The sequence below is a fragment of the Calonectris borealis genome, chromosome 14 (assembly GCF_964195595.1).
Source record: "Calonectris borealis chromosome 14, bCalBor7.hap1.2, whole genome shotgun sequence".
Classification (NCBI taxonomy): Eukaryota; Metazoa; Chordata; class Aves; order Procellariiformes; family Procellariidae; genus Calonectris; species Calonectris borealis.
Window position 1 is genome coordinate 11225115 of NC_134325.1, and position 24260 is coordinate 11249374.

General features: G+C 36.0%; 1 protein-coding gene across 6 annotated transcripts in view; it reads left to right on the top strand.

Annotated features, from left to right (window-relative positions):
• Positions 1–22877, top strand: part of FAR1 (fatty acyl-CoA reductase 1) — a 39673-nt gene extending 16796 nt beyond the window's left edge. For 3 of the 6 annotated variants that reach the window (XM_075163214.1, XM_075163215.1, XM_075163217.1), the window contains exons 4-12: positions 1343–1522; positions 4388–4565; positions 5650–5694; positions 5809–5936; positions 6411–6478; positions 8050–8221; positions 15115–15244; positions 17771–17898; positions 19898–20630. In XM_075163214.1, coding sequence (XP_075019315.1) covers positions 1343–1522; positions 4388–4565; positions 5650–5694; positions 5809–5936; positions 6411–6478; positions 8050–8221; positions 15115–15244; positions 17771–17898; positions 19898–20060 — 1192 coding nt within the window. In that variant the 3' untranslated portion in view covers positions 20061–20630. Of the gene's footprint in view, positions 1–1342; positions 1523–4387; positions 4566–5649; positions 5695–5808; positions 5937–6410; positions 6479–8049; positions 8222–8540; positions 8713–15114; positions 15245–17770; positions 17899–19897 lie in introns of all 6 variants that reach the window. The other 3 variants (XM_075163219.1, XM_075163218.1, XM_075163220.1) reach the window with 3 other exon arrangements.
• The last annotated feature ends 1383 nt before the right edge of the window (positions 22878–24260 follow it).

The window sequence follows — 24260 nt, forward strand, 5'->3', positions numbered from 1 at the left end:
TTCTCGGCAGGCCCCGTATGTTGTTTAGCAAAATAGAAAATGCGAGCATTTCTTAGGTCCTCTGGGCTCAACTCTTTCATAACAGATGTGCTGGAATAGTTGGAGGAACCTTACAAATCTGAAGACCACCTAGAGCAGCCTTCATCAGATATTTAACAGGAATAACTAATGTAAAGTTCAAAGTACTTGGCTTGGGGCCAGTGGTAGGAATAAAGTCAGGAAAGCAAAATACTTGAGCTTATTTTGGAACTCTTCCTAATTTGTGTTTCCTATACACGTCTGTATCAGTACATACAGCTCTGATTATGAACTCTTTCCTTTCTCTTCTTGAAAGAGGCAATGAAGACTGAGAATAATACTTTATAAAAAAAAAAATTATTGAGATGTAACGTTTTCCATTGATGTTAATTGCTTTGGGACAGTGGTTCCCCCTCTCCTGTCCCCCAATGCTTCAGTAATAATGTGTGATAAAGCAGTCTTAAACTTAGTGCTTATTCAGGGGGGACCAAGATTTTTTTTTTTATTAATGTAACACTTTATTGCAAAGACTTTGATAAAGCTTTGTTCAGCTGTATTCTTGAAACTTAATTGATTACTACACTGTGTACAAGAAAACTAGCATCCATAGTAAGTTTTGTAGGCTGGAGAGAATATCTGAATTGTATAAAATAATCATAGTAGTGGGTCATTAAGCTGAGTTCTGGTGGGAATTGTAGAGATATACCTACTCTCCTACAGTGTCCTCAAGGACTCTCTTTCAATGAGAAGCAGTGAAGTTGGAGGATGAAAGTGTGGTTCTTGGTGGTTCCCCCCCCCCCCCCTTCCTTCCTGTAATCCTGTTGTGCTGTTGAGCCTTGAGCTATTCTACAAGAAGATGCCAGTCTCCAACTTACTAGTCCTCTGAGCCTTCCGAGTTGTTGACCTAACTCAACTTGAACTAGGAAGTTCAGAGATGCTCTTAAAACTGACATGCATCTCACGTGGCAGCTAGGTGTTGTGTTGCATTATTTCCTTCACATTTTATTAAAAATGTAGGATTGGGATTTAGCTTAAGGAGATCAAAGACTTTCCCACTCTAGTAATAGAGCATGAGGATGACAATAAGAACAGGGTAAAACTTAGGAAAGTTATCCTGAACCTTGAGAGATGTTCTCGATTAAGACTGCAGTGTATTGTTCTAAGCAGAAAGTTAGGACACTGATGGTTTTTTGAGGAGGGTGGGGTGTTTAGGAATACTTTATATGCCTATCACTGAGGCATTTAGGAGTGAATTGACTAGTTATTTCTTTTTGCTTGTTTTTGTCTTGCTTTCTGTTAATCAAGTTTTCTGTTTAATCAACAGAGATGCTGTTCGGTTAAATGTGATTGCCACACAACAGCTCCTCTTCTTGGCACAGCAAATGAAGAATCTGGAAGTGTTCATGCATGTTTCAACTGCCTTTGCATATTGTGATCGAAAACATATTGAGGAAATAGTTTATCCACCTTCTGTTGATCCTGGGAAACTGATCGATTTTCTTGAGTAGGTGTTAGGTTTATTACGTCAGTAATCTGTAACCTCTTGCTTCCTAGTAATGAAGTACCAAAAAATAGTTAGGAATCTGAAAGATGAAGAAGTTAGCTTATGCTGTCCTGTAAGTCTGTCAGCACAGCTGACACCTCCCTTATCTGTAAAGGCGATGGGCTAAGGTTTTATGGTCACTTTCAGCTGAGCTAGGTGTAGAGTAGTACTGAAGCAGGGGGATGCTCATATCTATTCATGATGTCTCATATATGCTGAGAGTGGCAGTTTTTCAGCTGTATGATGAGCTGAATCAGGAGCTATTAAAACCAAAAAAGCTGTGCTGTTACAAGTATGCTAGCACTGGCATTGTGAAGGAAAGGGGTAAAAACAAGACAGTCCCCTTTAACAGCAGCCTCCCTACATCCACCTAAAAACCATAGCAAAACCAGCCTGAGATACTGAAATAATATTACTTAACTGCTCAGAAACACAACTGTAGAAGTAGCTCCGTTAGGAATTCAGAGAGCGCAAACATTAAAAATCTGTTTCTGTAGCTTTTTAGTCTTGAATTGGGTGTTGCTGGGGGAAAAAACTACTCACTCTATATTTTATTTTCTGGGTATATTAGCTGTCCTGAGGTCTTATTTAGTAGCTGTCAAACCCTACCTGAAATAGGTGGCAAATACGGGATAAATCAAGTGTAATGTAATAAATAATAATCTCATCTCTAAATTGGTCTCTCCCTTCTTCCCTGTCATACAAAATATCACCCCTTGTAAGAGAAGTATGGAACTAAAAATAAGTAATTAAAAAGAAAAAATTTTCTTTAACTTGTTATTGTAGATGGAAGAACACTAACATTAAAAACAAATGAGCTACTACCTAGAATGCACGTTGAGCCAACCTGTTTTTATAATGTTGACTTTAAATACACTTTCAAATGAGATATTCTGAAATAGTTATATTTTTGTCTATCTTTTCACAAGCAGGATAAATATAACTTGGACAGCTGTCTGTATTTTAGAACTCATGGCAATGAGGGAAAGCTTTTGTAAACTTAGACAAGAGTGATCTCTTTAGCCAACAGCTGACTGAGACACATAGGAAGGGACACAGATCTGTTTCTGGGCTTTTCTACCCCTCTTCCCAGCCCAGTTCATATCATGAAGGCAGTCTGATGCATGTCAGCTTTGATTGTAACAGAACGTTGGTGAAAAACAATAACAATGTTGGCTAAATTCCATTTATGTGGCTAAAATGTTAGGTGGCTGAGACAAATAAAATCCAAGTCCTGTTTTGAAGTGAACACCAAAGTAGCAATAGTTCAAAAGACACATATCTGTTGTGCTTGTATGCTGAAGGCTATTACAATTTTAAATACAAACTGCTGAATGAATTGGGAAGCAAGATGAAATTGCAAGACTTAACTAAATTAAGGAGAGAAAGAAACATGGTGAACCAGCTTGCTTCAGAGGTGTGGGATCGCTTAACACCACAAAGGTGGAGGTGATGCTTGTAATGCAGCTGGGACTCCTTTCCAATGGCATTACTTTCTAGATCACTTAATGCTAACCGAGGAGCAGCGTGCCTGTGTCCCAAAGACTTAACTTGCTGTGTCTGCACTTCATGTTTGAGGACTTAGTTGATAGAATTAGGATTATTATAAAGCAATGTACTACTTGCTCTGTAGTTGGTGTGTAGTAAATGAATTACTTGGGCAAAAAAAGTAAATAGCAGTATGCTTCTCTCAGTGGATGCTGAACATACAAGCCTCCTCTCTTTTACTGAGAAACTTGTTTTCATTTCAGGCTGTATCCCTTTTTCTTTGAAGGAGAAAAAAAATTCATGGTAACTTCAACAACAAAAGAAAAAAAAAGATTTGATATTTAACGAAGTTCATAAATATACTTACTTTCTACAGTACACCATATGAAATAGTTCCAAAACACTTTTGGAACTGGGCACGTGTTGTGGTGAAAGATTTTTTTTTTTATTACTGGCATTTACTTTCAAGAGTTTAGATTTTATGGTTTAATTTGAAACACAAAATGAGCATGAAGTCAGTATAAACAGTCTTCTGAAAGTTGGTAGTAATGTCCTTAAACAAACCAGCCTAACTACGCTGTTGCTGTAGGATCTCAAATATAACATTCTTCCTCAAGATCCCCTTTTCAGAAGGGCTCTACATATGCAGTTGCCACCTTAATTTAAATAGTAGTGTATAATCAAAATGAGCAATAGACGGGCTCTATTAAACTTGATTTTTCTGGCCTCTGGGATTGGCCTTCAGTTTAAAGAAGCAAAAAACCTGAACTCCTATATTTTGGTGAATGGTATTTTAGGAGGCTATGTGGTTTTAAAGTTAAACGCAGTATAAGCTGTCAGCAGACATTTATTGTTTGATATGCAAATGCTTATGGAAATGTTTTAAACTTCCAGCTGTTTAAAGTAGAAAGAAGTGTGTGACATGCTAACTTCAGTGGCAGTTGGTGTTAAATTCTGAAAATCGAGCTGAGATTTAAAATGTACTAGTTTAGTGTTAGATACTGGGATTGTTGCAGAAACGTGAAATACAGAACTGAGTTTTTAATTATTGCCTAAATTTCTTCACAGAATTTCTTGTTCCTCTGTGCTTAGGTATTTTGTAGGGGAATGCTAATGCTTTGGTGGTTTTAGTGTGTTGTTTTGTTCAGTGTGGGTTTTTTTTGCCTTGGGTGGTGTTTTAAAGAAGAGATTGGATTTTAATTTTACTTTCTGAAGTATTTTTTATTTAATCTGGTTATCCTTTTTACATATTGTTTTTGCCCCAGCCCTCCCCCCCGCCCCATCCCTGGTGAAGCAGCACACAGTAATTTACACTTACCTTTTATTTTGTTTCTTTAGGTGGATGGATGATGGCCTAGTGAAAGATATTACTCCTAAACTGATAGGCAGCAGTCCTAATACTTACACATATACAAAAGCCTTAGCCGAATATGTAGTACAACAAGAAAGTGCAAAATTAAACGCAGCCATTATAAGGCCGTCTATTGTTGGTGCTAGCTGGAAGGAGCCTTTTCCTGTAAGTCATTGAGTTTTCACCTGACCATCTTGCCTGTTAACTGTAGTACATACTGACAGCCTGTTTATCTAGTGACCTTTGTAGAGGAAAATCTTTTAGACTGTGAAGTTGTGTCTTGGTTGCTTCTGGATAACAACTCTGATACGAAAGCTGCCAAATACAGTATTCTTATGTGGGAAACTTAGGGGTAAATTACTTCTAATCATAGAACAATACAATTCTATCAGAATGGGATATACTATTTCACATGTTAAATAAATGATCAGCTTTTTACTTCATGATTCTGTGTATCTTATCTGTTTTTCCCCTCTTCAAGATGCTTTGGTATGTCAGTAGCTGCAAAGGATGACTAGGAAAACTGGGGACCATGGGACATAAAGATGTTTTGGTTCTGCTTCTTTTAGTCAAACCCTGTAAGCTTTGCAGGGGATGGCATAAGTTCTATGTACTGTATGCTATATTGATATATAGCATATATGGTATATTCTTCCTCCTATATGGGAGATTGGTGTTGGAATAGCTTCTCCACTTCAAGACTGAATATCTCTCAAGCCCTTAAAACCCATATAATTGACTTTGCATACCTTTTTGAGTAGTATAAAATGTACACGTCAAACCAATAAGTATATAGTGTCTAAATACTGTCATTAAAGATGAACAAGAATGTCTTCTGTTTGAAAAATGAAAAAACTAAAAATCAATAGCAAAACTGCTTATTTGTTTTCTGAGTTGCTAGAAGCTAGTCTAAAAATACTTGTAAACTTGAATAGTTTCAACATAAACATTTATAGAGACAATGCCCTGCAGTTTATTCACTGAGAAATAAACAAGCTAGCATCTCACTCTGAAGGACCAGTGAATCTACCGTCCTTGTAGATCTCTTGTCTGAGTCATAGCAACTTGTTACATCACCAGACTTTGCTATGGAAGAACTTCATTTAGAGACATAGAAATTACTATCTTTCTCTTTATTCTCTTTTCCCTCCACCCCTTATACTTGTAGAAACTTCTCAAATTTTCACTTGAAACTGCTGACTTCAGTATATTTTAACCAAATCCTTTCCCTCCCCCCTGTTCATAATAGGGATGGATTGATAACTTCAATGGACCTAGTGGTCTCTTCATTGCTGTAAGTAATGAATATACTTAAATTTTTTTCCTCCTTTTGGAAGGCAACAAAGCTTCATATGTTTTACTGGTGGGTCTTCTGTCTCTTTTTTTTGTTGTTGTTTTGTTCTTTAAGGCAGGAAAAGGAATTCTTCGAACAATGAGAGCTTCCAACAGTGCACTAGCAGATCTTGTTCCAGTAGATGTTGTTGTCAATATGACACTGGCTGCAGCCTGGTATTCTGGAGTTAATAGGTATAACAGGTGACAATAGAGAGTACTAAGTATTTTGAAATGATATTGTGTATTTTAATAAATCAGTCTTCTATCGAACTTCTAATCAGTGTCCTGCTATTCCCCCCCAGGACAAAGGAATCTAAGGTTCTAACAGCATTAGTCCCTGAAAATGTAACTTCCTTATGCCAAAGAGGAAGACATCACCTACTGATACTGTTGTATAAGCTATGCCTGAAAATTGTTTCCTGGGCCATGTTGTAATCAATACAATCTACAGTAATGTAGGTGATGCCTTCTCTGAAAGAAAAGAAATATGATAGTGAAAGAAGGAGAAAAACACTGGAAGATGATATAGGGAGCAAAAAATCTAACACAGGACTGATGCTTTCTGCTTTGTGTAGATGATGCTGTTAAGGGAAAGGATAACTTTGGGTATGTCTTTTGTCTGTGTTCTTAAAAGGTTGTTTGTCTTCTAACTTGCTCTTTTGTCTTTCCCCCCAGACCAAGAAATGTTATGGTATATAACTGTACAACAGGTGGCACCAATCCTTTCCACTGGGGTGAACTTGGTATGCCATGTTTCTTTTTTTTTTTCTATAAGCTTTAATAGAAAAATAAGGTCAAATAATAAAAGCACAGGCTATAATCAGTATGTCATACTGCATTTTTATTGTTGAAACTAGTATAATAGCCATACCTCTCAACTTTGCAGTGTATTGTGCTTTTTCATTATCTTCCACTGTTAATTCTCTCCCCTTGTAGTGTTATCACTGTTTCATTTTGTTCTTGATTTTTTTTTTTTTATTCCATTATAACTTAAACTATGGGAGAACTGATTTTTCTGTTTTGATGCTGCCATGACTTAATCTTCAGAGTGTGGGTAGTGTGCAGAGAAAAACATTGCCCAGAGGAGCCGTATAGTGATGTTGGGTTTAATGCCAACTTTACTAAATACATATGGATAAACAGTCCACAATTAGATGTTTTGTACATCTGCATAATTGAGAGGTATGGTAATAGTTTTGCACTTGTGTAGTTCTTTGTTGTGTTTGGCTTAAGTTAATTGTTGGTTGAGGTGGCTTTTTTAATCTTCAGATAGCTACATGAGACTTCTACTATTCATGTACAGGGAAAAGTAATCTTTAAGAAGGTATGGCCACCTATTTTTAGCTCTTAAATATCCTGACTAGAGTGTAATCCATATGCCAAAAGCTTTGTAATAGTTTTTGTTATAAATAGCAATACAAGCTGACTGGCATGCTAAAGCTATTTGTTAGCTTTCAGTTTTTTAAAAACAGAGTTCTTAAGCTCAGAGTATTTTTTTTCTTTTAGTTAACTTAAATACTTAAATCTATTTTATTTCTCTTGACTACTTTCTTCATGCTTTTTACTTGCTTTTGCCCATTTTATATGTCTGTATTTATAAACCTTACTGCTTCAGCCAAACTTGGAAAATCCTGACTTCATTTATCCCAATTTGAATCGGGGTATTTAAACACTGTTTATAACAACAGAATAAAGTTACAAGAGATGATTACAAAGATGAGGTGAATTTCAACGTAACTTTTTAAGACACTGATCCTGCATATCTGTCACGTACAGAATTTTCAGGTGTCAGCAGGAGTTTCTCATGGAGGCCCATCCAAATTACTTTTCTCTTAATGCTCAAATATGGATAAGTTGTTTAAACATGTCATTTGAGGTGCACTTCAGATGCTTGCAAAGTCCTCAGTCTGTTTTTTAAATTATTCTTCACACAAAAGATTAGAATAGCCTTCTTCATGGAATATAGATGAGTATTTAAATAGCTCTACATGCTATACAAACTGAAATTGCTGTGAATTTTTGAGATCAGCAGTTTCTAAGGTAGGGGAAGAGGAACAGAAAGAGAGAAGCTACAATAAAATATGATACTGAAGATAAAGGCATAAAAGACCTCTTGATTATAATAAGAACCAGTTTAACAGTATTTTAGGGTAAAAGCTTACGACTTTGTTTTAGTTTCTGTGGATTGTAGAAGAGTTAGAGTGGCTATTTAAATAACATACTGAAGTAAATATTGTACACTGTAATGTACTTTGAAAACCACTAAATTTTACATGGTTATTATCAAAGCTGTTACGCAACTTTTCTTTCTCAGAATACCATGTAATTTCTACTTTCAAGAGGAATCCTCTCGAACAGGCCTTCAGACGGCCCAATGTAAATCTAACTTCCAATCACCTTTTATATCATTACTGGATTGCTGTAAGCCATAAGGCCCCAGCATTCCTGTATGATATCTACCTCAGGATTACTGGAAGAAGCCCAAGGTAATGGTGACTAGCTCTGTCTTGTCTGTTCCTCTGACTATATGTAAGCTATGCTTACACTATGATGTACATTGATTATTTTTTTTAAATTTTTTTCTTCCCCTGAATGCTTTGTGACTAAAACCCAGCCTTTTTTTCCTGAGAACAGGTCCTTGAATTCAAAGTGACTTTGAACTTTCTAGCAAAAATGAGGATGTTTTTGTTGGATAGTTTGGGGGTTTGAGTAGTCAAGGTAAACAGAATTACAAGATCTAGCAAGTGATGTTTGTTCTTGAATAATAAATATTCAAAATATGTTGATCCTTATTTTTTCCTACAGGATACCACATTAATTTGAATTTCAAGATAAATCCGTTAGAAGGTGCAGTAAGGCACCCTGACATTAGCTTACAATCCAACCCCCTCTTGTGTCAATATCGGACTGCAGTCAGCCATACAGTGCCTGCATTTTTGCACGATCTTTTGCTCAGATTGACAGGTCATAAACCATGGTAAGAAGGACAGGGCTAAAAATATCTTGCTGGTAAGGTGGTGGAGACTTGTGAAGAAGACATGGCATGGGCACTATCTAGATTTACTAACTATAAGCAATAACAATCCAGTGGCAGCTTTTCGAAGAGATTAACGACTGGCTCAACAATATTGTCCAAGATATGTCTCAGATCAGAATCCTAGTCAGTCATTAAACTCTAGGAAGTGGCTTGCATTAAGATTGTTGTTGCTATTATAAACTGAAAATGGAACGGGAGACGGAGTTAATAATTGCGTGTTATTCCTGTAGATGATACAACTTGATCTGGTATGTTGGTTTGTATCATCTCAACATTCCATTCAGTTTATAATATTTACACTACTATCTGGCTAACTTCTTAAGTGGTGAAAATGGCATAGCTCTGCTAAATAGGCTAAACTAAATTATGTAGAAGGAATATAAGATGTCACTTCAATTTGTTTCAGATTTGCCAAGCCATATGATCTTAACTCATTGCATATGTTATGTTTTCAAAAGTATTTGTGTTCAGACTCTATAAAATAATCTCCACTGTGGTGACAGTGTATTAACACAAGTGAGTATTCATTCATTGTCCTTTAGTCTAGGTCTGTCTTACAAGGAGGGAAAAGCTATGTAACAGACTTCGCGCTGGTTTATTGGAGAAAACTTCTAAACTGCCTTGGGTTCTGTTGTTCCAAGCCTACTCAATAGTGTAATACTCACAGCAACAGTAGTGGCAGGGGGCTGTGCCTGTATAGTAATCTTCCCACATTAAAAAGATGTAAGCTCTTCAGATCAGAAGAAGATACTGAATGTACAAGTTCCTATCTTTTAGGTTCTTTTGCAATTTTAAGTTATTCTTAATAAAAATTGATTGAAATTCCCTGGCAGATGCGAAGACTTCATCACTCACTAAAAATAGTTATACTATAAATGCCAACCTACTGTCTTTCAAATAGTTAGGAAGTAGTACAGCCAAGAATCTTGTCAGTCTTTAAAAGGCGTCTAGTCTCTTAAGTATTTGACCCGTGGGAGTAAAACAAGGCTGTGAATAATCATGTTTAGAATGCTCTTAATGGTTTTATATTATAACACTGGGAATGTTGAATCTTGGTTTTGCTTTTCCTGGAGTTTTCGCTTGACGTCCAAAGATGGAATTTGGAACTTTAATCAGTACTAGTACAATTGGTGACATTAAATATGTATTTTCGAGCCTGTGAAGTATTACTGGTATGAGTATTCCTAATTAGTTTAATATAAGAGTGGATGGGTGAGTTTCCTATCATGTACAAGATCTCTAGTTTAGAGGAAAGATTCAACTCAAACAAGCTATTGTTCAGTCGCTAAAGTTACTCAAATGCACTTGAAAGAAAAACTTTTAAGTTTGATACCCAGCCCACCTTCAGGAATATAGCTTTCATTATATAGTGCTCTTCTATTTTTTAAGCATTTAAAAAATGGGAGCCTGCAATAGGACCAGTAGAGGCAAATAAATATATAGATGCAGGCAAGACATGCAGTGTTAAATCCTAATGGGCTTCATGTGTTGCTTAATAATAGACGAAATTTGAGACAGATATTTACTCTTCTACTTTTTTCTAGTCTTCTGGCTCAAAGTACTTTGAAAGCTGCTTTAACTGATGGGCTGGAGACAGTCACGGTATAGGGATGTTGCTGTGGTCATTCTGTCCAGTTGACAGAACGATTTTAATTACCAGGTAGCACGTACTAGGAAACTTCTAGAGCCTCAGAAGCATTACTGGAGATTCTTAAACTCAATATAATGCTGTTCTGAGTGAAGAAAGGCTGGCTTACTCTAAAATGTTACCTTTTCCACCACAATTTAGCAGAAAAACTTGAGCAATATAGTAAAAATGTAGTAAAATCAGCACAAAAAAAATTCAAATACTGTGCTAACTTGACTTCACATGGTCAACAGCCTGCCCTCTCTGTGCTGAGTCTGAATACACTTCTGAGGTCTCTATTGCATACACTGTAGGAAAAACTCTAAGCCATGAAATTACTGTGTAGGTTTAACTGCACTGTTGTCATACTGTCAGGATATTGTACTGCAACTGAATGAGAAATTTTTAACAAGTAGAAGAAATAGGTCAGGCCTATGACCCGTCAGAACTAAAGGATTATGTTCATAATAACAAAAAAATATCTTCCTGTTCAGGGTTTTTGGAAAACTTATCTGTTGAAATCTTTCTGCAATATGAAATCATTCTTTTGCACCTCACTTGTGGAAGCAATGTTTTTAGTGAGATGGAAATCTTGTGCTGTTTTTGCATCTAGTTGAAGGTTCTTGAATTTAACAATTCTCTGATAATATTAACAGTTAAGGAAAGGGAAGGGAGAAATAATGCATACAGTATTTCTTCTGAATTTTATAGGAAGAACATGTGCAATAAGGATTGACATAATGAAGATTTAATATTTTATACTAAATACCTAAGACTGATATAGCATTGTGCAATTACATAAATAGTGGTGATAATTCTTAGCATCCAAGTTTAAGGATGTTGTGTTGTCAGTAGCTTGCCATATATACTTAGTTGCGTAGCAAAGCTTGTTAATTTTGTCTAATTAACTTTAATACAAGGCATAATTCTCTCTTGTAACTTTGCATAGTGCTTAGCACAACAGAACCAATTGTTATTTAAAAACAATTCAGTATATTTGAAATCTTAAAGCTTTTAAAAATACACACCCAGCAGATCTTTCCAATTACTCTGGAAGAACAGAATGTGGCATGAAATATTTAAAGTTGTAATTCAGGGATTTCTCCTTCAATTAATTTTCTATTTTTGCTTATTAGAAAGCTGAAGGGAAGGTGTAGTTGATATATATAGGGAGGTATAAAGGACATAATTTCAGATCTATCATTTCAGTTTAAAGCTGCTTGAAAATTAACACGAAGCACCTTCCACATAGTTACTGTCTTACAAACCAGAAATGAGTGAAGAGTACACTTTTATTGAATAGATTAACATGTTTTTTCCTCTTGGAAGCACTTTTAAGTTGTACACTTAAAGGAACCACAGAGCTGCTGGAAAGATAAGAATTCCAGTAGTATGTCTTACATGTCAAAATTTACAGCCAAATGAAAATTTGAACAAAGACAAATCTGAAAGCTTGTTTTATGTATTTTAGAGGAATCTTTTTTTAAATATAATTAACTATCTCTAATGCTTATGCAGAGACTTGCAGATTGGCAGCCTGTAGATCCACTGAAGGATCAGTCTGTATTTAGCATCAGAACTGTTTTTAGCCTGGAGACAATAGGTTGTGTGTAAGACTTCTTCAAAATGCAGTCATAGCCTTAAGCCAGGTTGCTTTTAATTGTCCAATTGTCTGGTATAGAAACATGTCCACCTAACTTATGGATAATTGAATTAACTATTGCTTAAAACTTTTAATTCCCGTGATGTGCTTCTCAAACTGTTGTAATGAATTTTGTGTTAATGGCAGTAAGGACTGCCTAGTAGAGGCAAAATTCTACTTAGTATCTAGGTGAAAGTCTTGCATGCTGTCACAGTGACTTGCTCACTGCCGCTAATGTTCAGTTCTTTATGATGATCAGCAGGTCTGACTTTTTTCTGTCTTCAGCTTATGAAGAAGGTGTGATGCAATGCTTGATACTATACTGACTGGTTATATATGGCTTTGATATTTATGACTTGTATTCAATGGCTATCTCTGGAACAACCTGTGAAGTGTATATTTCAAAACTTCAAGTTGAGAGATAAAGTTCCATTATGTGTATTCATGCTTTTCTTTGAGTTGTGTGTATATTCCCATTTGCAGGAGGAATATGGTGCCATTGAACTTACAAAACTTAGTCTGCCAGAGCTACATAAGTGTCCACTAAATGACACTCATTGCTGACATCTCTGAATATGAGAGGCTGTCACTATACTTCTTCTTCTCAAAAAAAGTGTAGTTTCATGTTGATTTAGTACAAACTAACAAGCTATCACCAAGAAAGTTGGTCCTCTTCTGCCAACTTTGTAATTGATCTAGCAGCTGAAAGAATGTGGAGACATTTGATTCTTTTGGCTGATATATCAAGAAACTAACCCTACAAAAAAAAAAAAAACCCAAACAATTTTCCACTGATGAATTGAATCAGCTGGTTCTGTGGCCAGTCACTAAATCCAATTTGAGTTGGAGGGAGGGAAAAAAATCTGCAGCTGAGGTAGAAGAACTCTTTTTAGCCACTTGATTTTTTTTTTTTTTTTTTTTTAATCAGCTTAGCTATGCTCTAAAGCCATATCCATAAGCAGAGACAGCAAGATTCCCAGCAGAGGTTAGTCTTTACATTAGTTTAAGTTTAGTTTAGTTTTTGCTTACAGAGAAGAGTGAAAACAAATGTCAGTGGCCAGTAAAAAGCTCAGAATCTACACTTGTTTTGCAGGGGCACAAGTTTTCTTAAACTGTAGCAGTCTAAGCACTCTAAAACTCAGCTGCTCTTCCAGCTTAGTATAAGAACATAAATTGGGGAGGCACAAAATGGCAAGTCAACTAAATTAAATTGTCTTAAGACTGTCAGTGGACAGAACTCTGCAAAAAGTCTAAGCATTTAGCCACTGTGTCCTGTTTGGCGCTACTTTTATCCAGGCCATTTTGCTATGAGGTCTTGCTGGCTTATCTGACCAGCGAGATCTTTGCTTTCCAAGTTTTGGGCTCTTTTCTGAATTTTTTGGCTTAACTATTATGCTTTTTTTATGTTCAGTTCAGTCTTGTTAGCACAGGATATCTTTTGGATACACATTCTATATTACTAATTATTTTTGAATCAGAGGAACTCTGGTTCAACTCAGCTCCCACTGTTGCCACCTTGCCCAACTGGTGAAACTATATAAAGAGATGTTTGAAAGTGTCTAGAAATCTCTACTAATAAAATTAGCTGGTGGTCTAAAATTTGAATACAACTCTAAATTTTACTCTGTACATAAGTTCCTATGGGGTTTAAGGAAAAATATTTGTGCTTTGTGTGCTTTAGAGATACTCTACTTTTTCAGTGGTCTCTGCAATTTGAATTACTCAATTTTGTGAGAAGAAAAAGAGGCAATTTTGATATTCCCTTAGATGCTGAGATGCCAGCCATTAGTGACATTAGGGGACACTAATGCGATGCAAAATAGTTTCTTTAGAAGACTTTCTGCGACAATGTGCTATATCCCTTCTACAAGTATGAATGCATCAAGGCAGCTTTTGGAGAAAAATCAGTGGTTTTTATTGTTTCTATGAACTTTATTGAACAAAACTTACCTTCAGAAAGCCATTTCCTGTTAGTGCTGGGTTGTTCTGCTTTCTTTGCCTTCCCCCCCGCCCCCCCACTCTGTGCTTAAAATGATCAGTGTGTCCTGCTATAAGGATCAAATTGGAAGCAGTTCTGCGAGATGAAAAAACCTTGAGCACCCAAAGCATTAGGTTATGTGGTACTAGTTAGTACTTATTAAAATTATTGACCATCTCTAGCACTGTAACACTTGAAACAATTTTCTTGTCATAAATATGGGAACTTTGCATCTCAGAGACTGGTTGACTCACGTTTTTGGGTCACATGGATCAGATAGTCTGATCAAAGAGAAACTTGCCCAAATTGATCCTTATAACATAATTTCTCTGTACTACAAGTGATGGTTTTGTAGAGTTGCTTCCTCTGCATAGTAAGGGATGATGGAAGGTATTTCTGCATATTTTGAAGTAGCATAGAACTGATCATCTAACCAGCAGGATCTGCTATGGTCAGTCTGTGCCCTTAAATATTTTCCTGCCCTTTGCTGCAGAAGCAGTAGAGTTAAGGGGCTAAGCCATATTTCTGGTGGTTTTAAGCCTTGATCTCTTAGTGACCATAATAAACCAATTTTGTTTTGTTACAGAGATCTGGTCTTGCACAGTGTGCAGGAAGATCAGGGAAACTTACTCCCTTGCTTAAAGTTTTCATGTGCATATGTTCTGCAGTGTGCAATTTGACTCTTTCATCAAGTCAAATTGTTCAGTACAGCTAGATATTCCAGTATGCTGAAGTGAAAAGTGTTCTGTGTCTGTGTCCTAAAATAAGAGTTACCAACAGAAGACAACATTTTACCATGTCTTCTTTTTTTAGGGAAGAAACTCAGTATTGCACTGGGAAGTAGGATTAGGGAAAAAGGACTATCCTATAATTTCTGATTCTATATAAAGATTGGACAGCCAAAGTCCACTTTAATAATATGCAGAAACATCCTGTTGATCTAATATAACATGCTTTGGGTACAGAGCAAGATGGGATATGTTAACATAGGGGTGTGGGGTTGGAGGGTAAAAAATATACATCTTACTGTCTGTTTTTCTTGTTTGAACTTATCTTTGCTACTGTAACCTGTACATTCCATGCCTTGGACTGTAGGATGATGAAAACAATAACACGTCTTCATAAGGCCATGATGGTGTTAGAATACTTTACAAGCAAGTCTTGGACCTGGAATACTGAAAATATGACTATGCTAATGAACCAGCTAAACCCCCAAGACAAAAAGGCAAGTAGCTATGTGATGTGGGTGTGGGGACTGAAAGTGAAATATAAGCTCATTAATTTAAGATTGAATAAGGACATGAACTGGTAGTGCTGCTTACTGTAATGTAGAGCTCTAACCTTAGTACTAACGCAGCGCTGGAGATTCCTGTCACCCCTGTTCAGTTGTGCCAGGGCAGTGTTATGAGTTAGATCAGTGATGTGATCAGAGATGAGGAAGGGCAGGACTCCCTTGAAAGTGGCCTGATGTAAAAGATGGTTGTCTGTGGAGTGGCCTGATCATGTGATCTGGTGTTGCCCACATATCAACCAAGTGGCCAAGCTGTTATGGTTTTACCTACATCATGAATAAAACAAGGCTTTACTTCTTGACCACCAATTCTTTTTCTGATGAACAGGAGGTGGGTTTTGAGGGACTTTTTTGCTTGTTTTTAAACTAGTAACAAGTTTTATATACCCTTTTCATGCTTTGGCCAGAGAGCCCCAGAGTCTATTCAAAGAAATGTAAGTGTAAATTCTCTCACTTCTTTCTGAAGCACACTCTTGCTGTGTGACTAAAACTGCCCCATGCAGGGGGGAAAGTATAACAGAAGCAGGATGACAGAAAAGTCCTGAAGGTTGTTGAGGAAGAACGAAAACTGTTAAGTGCAGGGTTTGAGTAAGAGTGAATGAAAGCTCAAAGGAAAAGTCATAGTCTTCCCACTGTGTGTTTGTTGACCATCTATGCGAGTCTCTCTATTTTTGTTCTATGTTTACCAATCTCAAACTAACAGAAATGGCTGGATGTGGCTAGCTGGTTCACCTTAGTGACTAGTATCGATCAAGGCTACCTTCCTCTCGTGCATGTGTGCCTGTACTGCCAGATTCCCATCTCCCTACCCCTCATATGGCTGGGAAAAGTTACGCAAATCTTACTGGATTCATTCCCAGTAATTCAAAATATATTTGTCTAATAGTGAAGCTGTAATGGAATGGAGTTGTTGTTCCCTTCCCCCTCTCCCTCCAATATGTCTCACAGGAAGATCCATGTACGTGTTAAAATAAAGAAGTATTGCAACTGAGATCAATTTCTGTTCCCCCCCTCCCCCCTCAACATTTAACTGAGTTTAAACTTCCTTTCTGCTATCATTTTATTGGTTAATATTCAGCAGGATAAAAATCACCAGTTACTGTTTTAAAAACTCAAATCCCCTTGTGCATTTGGAACAGTTTTGTCATCTTTAAGATGTCTTTCCTATTCAAGTGTTTTCAAGAATCTAGTTCTATAGTTAAGTTGAAGAAAAGGTGCCAAACTCCTAAATAAACTGCCTAAAAGTAGGAAATAAAATAGCTTTTGGTGATTCTTGTGTGGAGAGGATTTCCACCCCTTCCCCACCTCACCTGCCCTCAGCAACTTGAGTTCAGGAAAAGATTAAAAAACAAAACTGAAATAACCCCAGAGCTTTGGACTGTTAGTATTTTCAAATAGCTGAATTTTCAATAAGATATGCATAAAATAGCAATAAAGAACTACTTGAAATAACAGTTGGAACTTTACTTTCTTTATTCTTACATTCTTGCTGTGATGTATATTATGGAAAATAAAGTTTAATTGAGAGATTCTGATAACTTACCAGTACTAGAAGGCTGTTGAGCATGTATGTATTATATATCATGACTAGAACTACATGCTGACCTTTAACTTGCAAACAATGGTAAATTACAAAGACTCACTGTGAGGGATTGTCTTCAGAACTGTAATGGGTTTATTTTTCATCATACCTTATAACACATCTGCCATGCTGTTAAGCAGCTTATTTGGAAGCATGGACTTGGGGATTTAGTGTATGTGTAACAACTTTTAAAGCTGAATAGAGTTTCACTGCACAAAACTGTTTACATGTCTCTTGTTCCTGTAATGATCTTGCTTATTCTTTTACCTGAAACAAAATTGGCACAGTTAAAAACCTGCTGGGAAAATCTTGGTATTTATTGGGACTTAAACGGCTATTATTGTAGAATCTTGAGATGAGGAAATCAATATATTGGTGAAAAACTTGAGTTGTGAATTTACTGTAGTAACTTCCTCTCCTGAGGAAGCAACAACTGTAAGCACAGCTAAAAGAATTCTGCATTTATCAAACTGAACTTGGCACAGAGCAGTGTTTATTCTATAGCATATTAGAATTCTTTTGTAGCTTAAAAGGAAACAACATAATAGAAAATGGTTATTTCTAGAGTGGAATTCCTTACAGACAGATGAAATGGGAAAGCAGTGCACTTGGAAGTGGAGGGAAGAATGTTACTGCTGAGGGGGAAAAATAAGGCATGAAATGGTTGAAATTTGGAAGAGATGGTATAAGAAGCTGGTGGTTGAGTCAGAAATGGTATCTAATTCTGGATCATTCTTATGATTAAGGACAAGATAACTTTCTTGCATCAAAGACAAATTGAATTATCTGGTATAAAGGCATTTATCCTTTTCCTTTAAATTATTATATATAGCAGGTGAATTTTTAGGCAACTAACAATGAAAACTTATTTTATGCAGACGTTTAATTTTGATGTTCGACAACTACATTGGGCAGAATACATGGAAAGTTACTGCATGGGAACAAAAAAATATGTGCTGAATGAAGAAATGTCTGGCCTCCCTGCAGCTAGGAAACACTTGAATAAGTAAGTATAAGTTTTTAATTTCTTCTGTTTATATTTTCTGTTTTCCTGCTGTTGTCAAGTTTTGCTTTTCCATGTTATGACTTAATTGTTCTTTATAGCATCTGTTTAGGTCCTCCAGAATTCTTCTGTTCCAGTCCGGTGGTCTGACGTGTTTTGTAAAGAAGTCAGATGTCATCTATCTTGTTCTATTTTTGTTGCTCCTGAGATGCTCTCAGTATTAATAATTACAGTATTAGTCTGGGATATGGCTGTAGCTCTGATCACCAGTGTATACTGTAATCCAGGTTTCTGATTTTTACCCAAGTATCTTTTGGAAGGTAAAAAGATACACAGTAACACAAGGGCAGAACGGCTTGTTCAGTTAAGGAGGTTTAATAGAACAATAGTTCTTTCTTCTGGGAATGTGATCTTTTGAAGCAGGCGAGTAAACAGGCATGGACTCTCCACCTCAGAGCAGGAAACTTTGATGTTGGTGTTCTAAGATGACTTTTCTTAACCTTTTATCTGTGGCTTAACTCCTCCAATTTGAATGCATTGTTACTGTCCAGAATTTTACTGGCACAGTTGTTCTTGGCTGATTCATAATGACAGTTGTAGACTTTTTGATTTGTCTCTTTAAAGAGTGAAATAAAAGTGATTAATCTTGTTCTGCAATAGTACTTCACATCTATTGTGCTATTTGGATAGCACAAAGAGAAGTGGTTTAGGTCATTACTTGTGTCATTCTTCTAAAGACAAGGATTTGCAGTTGTAGAGTGGATTGGCATGATATGCTACAATCTCAAATATACTTTTGAAAGATGGTAATCTTTGATAATGGGGATAGCTGAAGTGGTGTCCCCTTCTGATTTTTTTTTTTAATTTAGATGCTGTTAAAAAATGCATAGGAGTTATCATACAGTTGCCATTCTTTGTACCAAAAATAACATGAGAAATAGTATTGTATTGGAACAGCATCTGGTTGCCCCCAACTCTCTGTTTATAAGTGGATTATTTTGCAAGAGGTTTAGATTCTAACATATATTTACTCTGAGGTATTAAGTTGGTCTCTTCTGTTACCATCTAGCTCTTAACTCTAACTAATCTGCATTTAAGGAGTCCATTGCTTCAATATTAACCAGATGTGGCAGCCTAGGGGACCTGACTTTTCTAGGAAACTGAGTAGAATTTTTCCCCAAATGAAAAAATGGGCTTTACTTTTGTAATACAGAAATTTAGACTGTTTTTTCTACAAATAAGGTATGTAGAGGAAGGTCTGGCTAGAGTAACACCCAGCCTACCTGTAAAACAAGATAAGAGCAGTGAATATTTCCTTAAAAAGAGCTGCCTTTAAAATACAAATTGTCATGATCCACTGAACCAGATAAATTGTTCTCTTTCTAAGAAATCTGAGCAAATTCTGATTGCTGTTGGTGTTGAAGCTTCCATCTTTACCTGTGAGAAGATTGGTAAAAGTCACAGTTGCCCTAAAAGGATGCTTAGTTTCTCTTAATCTTTAAATATAGTTCCCTGAGAAGTAATAAGTTTAAAATTGCAATGGAGACTCCAGGCTCTGTGCTGGAAAATCGTATTGTGGGTGGGTGTGTGGTTTTTTTTGTCAGAGGCAGTTGGAGCTATATATACTAAGTTTTAAATATGTGGAGGGGAGGAGGGGAGTTCATAGTGTTAATATTTCCTTGGTTTTGGGTTGGATGGCAGCCTTCTACAGGTAAGTTACTGTGAGTGTGACTTTAGCTTTAAGAGGTTTTTATCAGGCAGCTATAAAGCAGAAGTACATGTGGCGCTGGCTCTGTTCCTTAGTTTTCATGTGTTCCACTTTTTAGCAGTGAACTGTGGAAAAACCTTCTCTGTTTGGTCCTTGACTTAGCTTACTTTCGTCATTCACTTAATACCACTCATAATGTATCTTGAGATGAATAGATAAACAAATTAAATTCTACATTAGAAGCTAATTTTTTTGGTACCTTGGCTTTTAATTATTTCTTTTGTTTTTCCTTAGGTTAAGGAATATACGCTATGGCTTCAATACAGTTCTTGTGATCCTGATCTGGCGTATCTTTATTGCAAGATCACAAATGGCAAGAAATATCTGGTACTTTGTGGTTAGTCTGTGTTACAAGTTCCTCTCCTACTTCAGAGCCTCCAGTACTATGAGATACTGAAGAAGAGAATTTAGCATTAGGACATCTATGCATATGGTGGTCTAACTGCACAAAGCCTGTAACATGTAGTCATCTCACATTTTGTAAAAGCATAATTTCATCTTAAATTGGAGTGCGAAATATACGGTATAGTATATGTAATGTTAGTTGTGTATCTTCCTGGAAACAGAGGAAAATAAAATGGTCAAGTGCCAGGTTGAATTGGCATTAGACAAGCTTTTAAATAACTTTAACACTTTGACCTGGGGAAAACATTTTAGACCACTGACCAACACAACTGTGCAATTTGGAACGTGTTTGATTGAAATCTGCCTTAACATGATTTTTTTCCTTTTAAGTTTTACACCACATTGAGCAAGATAAATATTGACTTAGTAGTTGCTAGTTGCTGTAGACCTATTTATTTGAAATTCTTCTAAATTACAAAGGGTTTTACAAGTTGCAAAAGTGTATTAATTATGGTGGATCTCCTGAAAAAAATTATTTGAGGACTTTTGTAATTTGTCTTTACTTTTTGCCACTTTTTCCCTTCTCAAAGTAGGGATGCAACAATGGTGCCTACTTTGCTCTAAAAGAAAAAAGGAAAAGGAAAAAAAAAAACCAACAAAACCCCAACCTTCCTTAATTACTGAAAGGCCTTTTGTCCGATCTGGTCTTCAGAATGCACTTAGTGATTCAGTTCTGTGCTCGAAACTGGCTGCATCCAACTTGCATTTATGTCAGCATGAACAATTTGCTTCTCTGAAAGCAGAATTGATCCTATCATTGAGTAGATGAAAGGAATTGTAGCCCTGAGGGGAGCAAAAATTAAGTCATTGACCGTCCTCTTTTTTTTTTAATGATTTTTATTGAGAACACAGAGCCAGCACTTGATTGTTACACTTCTGACTTCAAAAGGTAAATGTATTTGAAAGGAGTTTATTATGCTTAGTTGCTATTTATATTACTGATAATAGTTGGACAAACTGTAGGCTTTCATTAAGAGATATACCTGTTCTTAAATTCTAAGCAATGTTAGCAAATACTTCATGAATTAATAATTTTTTAAATCTGAGCTATGAAATTTGATGCATGGACAACACCAATACGTAAGCACACTTTCTCATCCCTGCCCCAATAAAACCTCTCATTTCACTGGGCAAGCAGAGCAAGATGCACCTTGCTTCAAAATGAAAGCATGTTAACAATTCTTCCATCTATCTTCTAACTTAAATTATTAGGTTTAAATCTGAAGAAATCTGTGTTTTTCTGCATGTCACTTTGTTTCAGTAGGGAAAACATTTGTAAGAATAGCAAGTTGTAAGAAAAGATTGAATCCTTGTTTAAGGCAATACATGAAGATCCCCTTAAATTTTGGTTGCACAGAATTCTATCTGAGAACACTGTAATGTTCCTCTGATTGATGCACTGACCAGAACCCTTGCCCGGTGTTTGTTCATTAAAATCAGTTTATACTGATTAATATGTTCTTGAATCTGCTTGAAAAGACAAATAATGACTTAATTACATAAGAGCTACGATATGCTTCCCCTTGATAGTTTTTTGTCCTATTTGAATTAAGTATGTGAAGAACGAACTTTGCTGTTGTTATGAAAACTCTTATTTTAAGGAGAACACCTTTCGTGCAGGTGTATATCTCATTTTGAAAAGATAATGGCTTCCTTGCTGAAGCTAAACACTCTGTAGTAAGTAGTTAAGCTGTAATTCCTTTTTAAAATTACCTGTGTGTATATATAAAGCTAGTGATGAAAAGCCTAAATGGTCTAGGACCACACCTTGTGTGAGAGACCTCTGACTGTGGCTGAAAATAAATTATGGCTTCTGTGATTGAAGATGTTACACTTTAACAAATACATTAGGTGTATTACATTTTTAGTTGCCTCCCCAAGTATCTTACTAGACCTGAAAGTATGCTTAAGCATTCCTGCATTGTAGACTTTTTTTCCCAGAGGTGCCTACTATCCAGTGACACTGCTTGTCCGATGTTCACATGTGGCTGAAGTTTGCAAAAGACATACATCATATTCTGAAAATGATTCTGTGAAGCAATTCACTTATGAATTTTGGTTGTTTATAACTATTATACATGATACTTTTAATGTTGATTTGTTAATACTGAGAACTATGAAGCCAATGAACTGATTATTTCTGGTCCAAAACACTGCTTAGAAATCTATGCTTTTGAATAAATAACGAAGAAAAGGATTACTTTAAACATAAGGATATTTAACCTCTATTCTTTAAACATTTGCCAATTTAGAAACTCAAATTTTTTCCCCTCTCTGGAGACCGTGGTTCTGTGCACTATTGGTATCTTACACAAATTCATCAGTCATCCTATTTAACTGACAGTAGATTCAGTGTCACATTTATTACATTAGTTTTGTCACTTCCTGTGGTTGGTCTGTGAAATTCTATCTTCTATCTGAAACTACTGGGGTTTTTTCCGTATCAGAACTCTGTTCTCTTGCAGTTCTTCATACCAGTGTTTGCACATAACAGATGTTGATAAAAAATATACTGGAACTATATTTTGATATAGTAAGCTAGACTCACTGTACTGACTAGCAAGTTACAGGAGATATTCCAGTTGGTTAAATAGGAAGAAGAGCAGTCTGAAACAACATGATCACTTAACAGTTACTGGTATTTCAATTTGGGACCAGGAAAAAAAAATTATATTTTCCTGTAATGTTTTTCTCTGCTGTAGGAACAGATGTTTGGAAACAAATGCTAAATCTGTGAGCTTTTATAAGACATAAACAGAAATATTGGGTGCCTTTGTTTGTAAACCAAAAATAAACAAATCCCTTGAAAGTGTTGTTACAGTGTTTACTGTATTTTTTCATGTTTTTAGTCTAATTTGTGGAAAATAACTGGATAGTAATTACTGGAGAGTAAATGCTATCTTAATATACATGAACATGCTCTTTCCTTTGTGAGAAACTTTGAAAATCAAGTTAATGACTAGTACTGCATTTTTAAAAAACAAAACAGAAAAACCTTCACAATCACAAAACAAAAAAACCAAACAAACCCCCCACAATCTAAACCTTCATGGTGATGCCAAAACACATGGTGAGGTATGCTTGGTCATGGTGACTTTCTTGTCTGTCAGCTAGTTTTCTCCTTGCTGTCATTGCCTGTTAACTTGTAGTGTTAGTTTCAAATTTACTTAAATAGATGGGTGCTTTTTCATATGGTTTAAAAGAGTACTGTGGTTTTGCAGTAGCTTTTGGATTAACATTTCAAGGAATTGCAAGCAACTACAGCTATTTGTAGCATCTACATTTTGTGGTGAGGGAGGAAAAGGTATCATCACCAAAATGGCTTGTTTTTTGTTTTTTTAACTTTAATTTCTTGGAATCTTCAGATTTCATGGATTCTTTCTCCTTTTTATAAAGAGCACAGTTCTAGAGATCATGCATGATCTGTAAGCTGTGGTTTGGGGTCTACCAGCTTTAAAGCATAACCTTTCCTTTACTTAACTCTAAGTCATAAACTACCAAATATAGATGGTTTTTGTTGGTCTCCTTAGTTGATTCAAAATTGGAAGCAAGGAACAAAAAAAAAAAAAGCTGTAAGATGTTATCCCTTATGTGTCTTGTGCTATTAAACATTTTGCCCTTTCTTCATAGTACAGTATTGCATCGTACATGGTTCAAAAATAAAGAACAGATTTATAGAGGTAACTTGGATCGGAGAAGTACCCTGCACAGAGCTGGGAAGTGTAACTTTTCATAATATTTTTACATATTTCACAATCTGCTGAGCAGACTTTAAAACAGAAATGAAGAAAAGTCACCAAAGAATGGCTACTCTGAAGAAATTTAAGTGAATTGCTTTAAAGTGTATTCTTGCTGTTTGTCAATCTTTTTGTGCTGAAGTATGTGCAATTTATTCTGTCTGGCCTGGTGACATTCACTGTGTGTTTGAGTAAATCTCTAGAAACTGTAAAATAGTTCCAGTGCAGCTGATATGAATTGTCTGTGCTTATTTTTAATATGTGCTCTACCATCAGAAGCGAAGATTGACAGGTCTCACCACTTTAAATTCTAGGTTTTCTTGCTCTCTTCTAGAGTATTCTTTAGAACTTCAACTCTGTCCTCCTTTCTGTCTGCAGGTGACTGCAAGTTAAAGGTTACTTAACCTAACTGTGAGCTGCTTCTCTGCCATCTCAAACTAAATTTAACCCTGCTT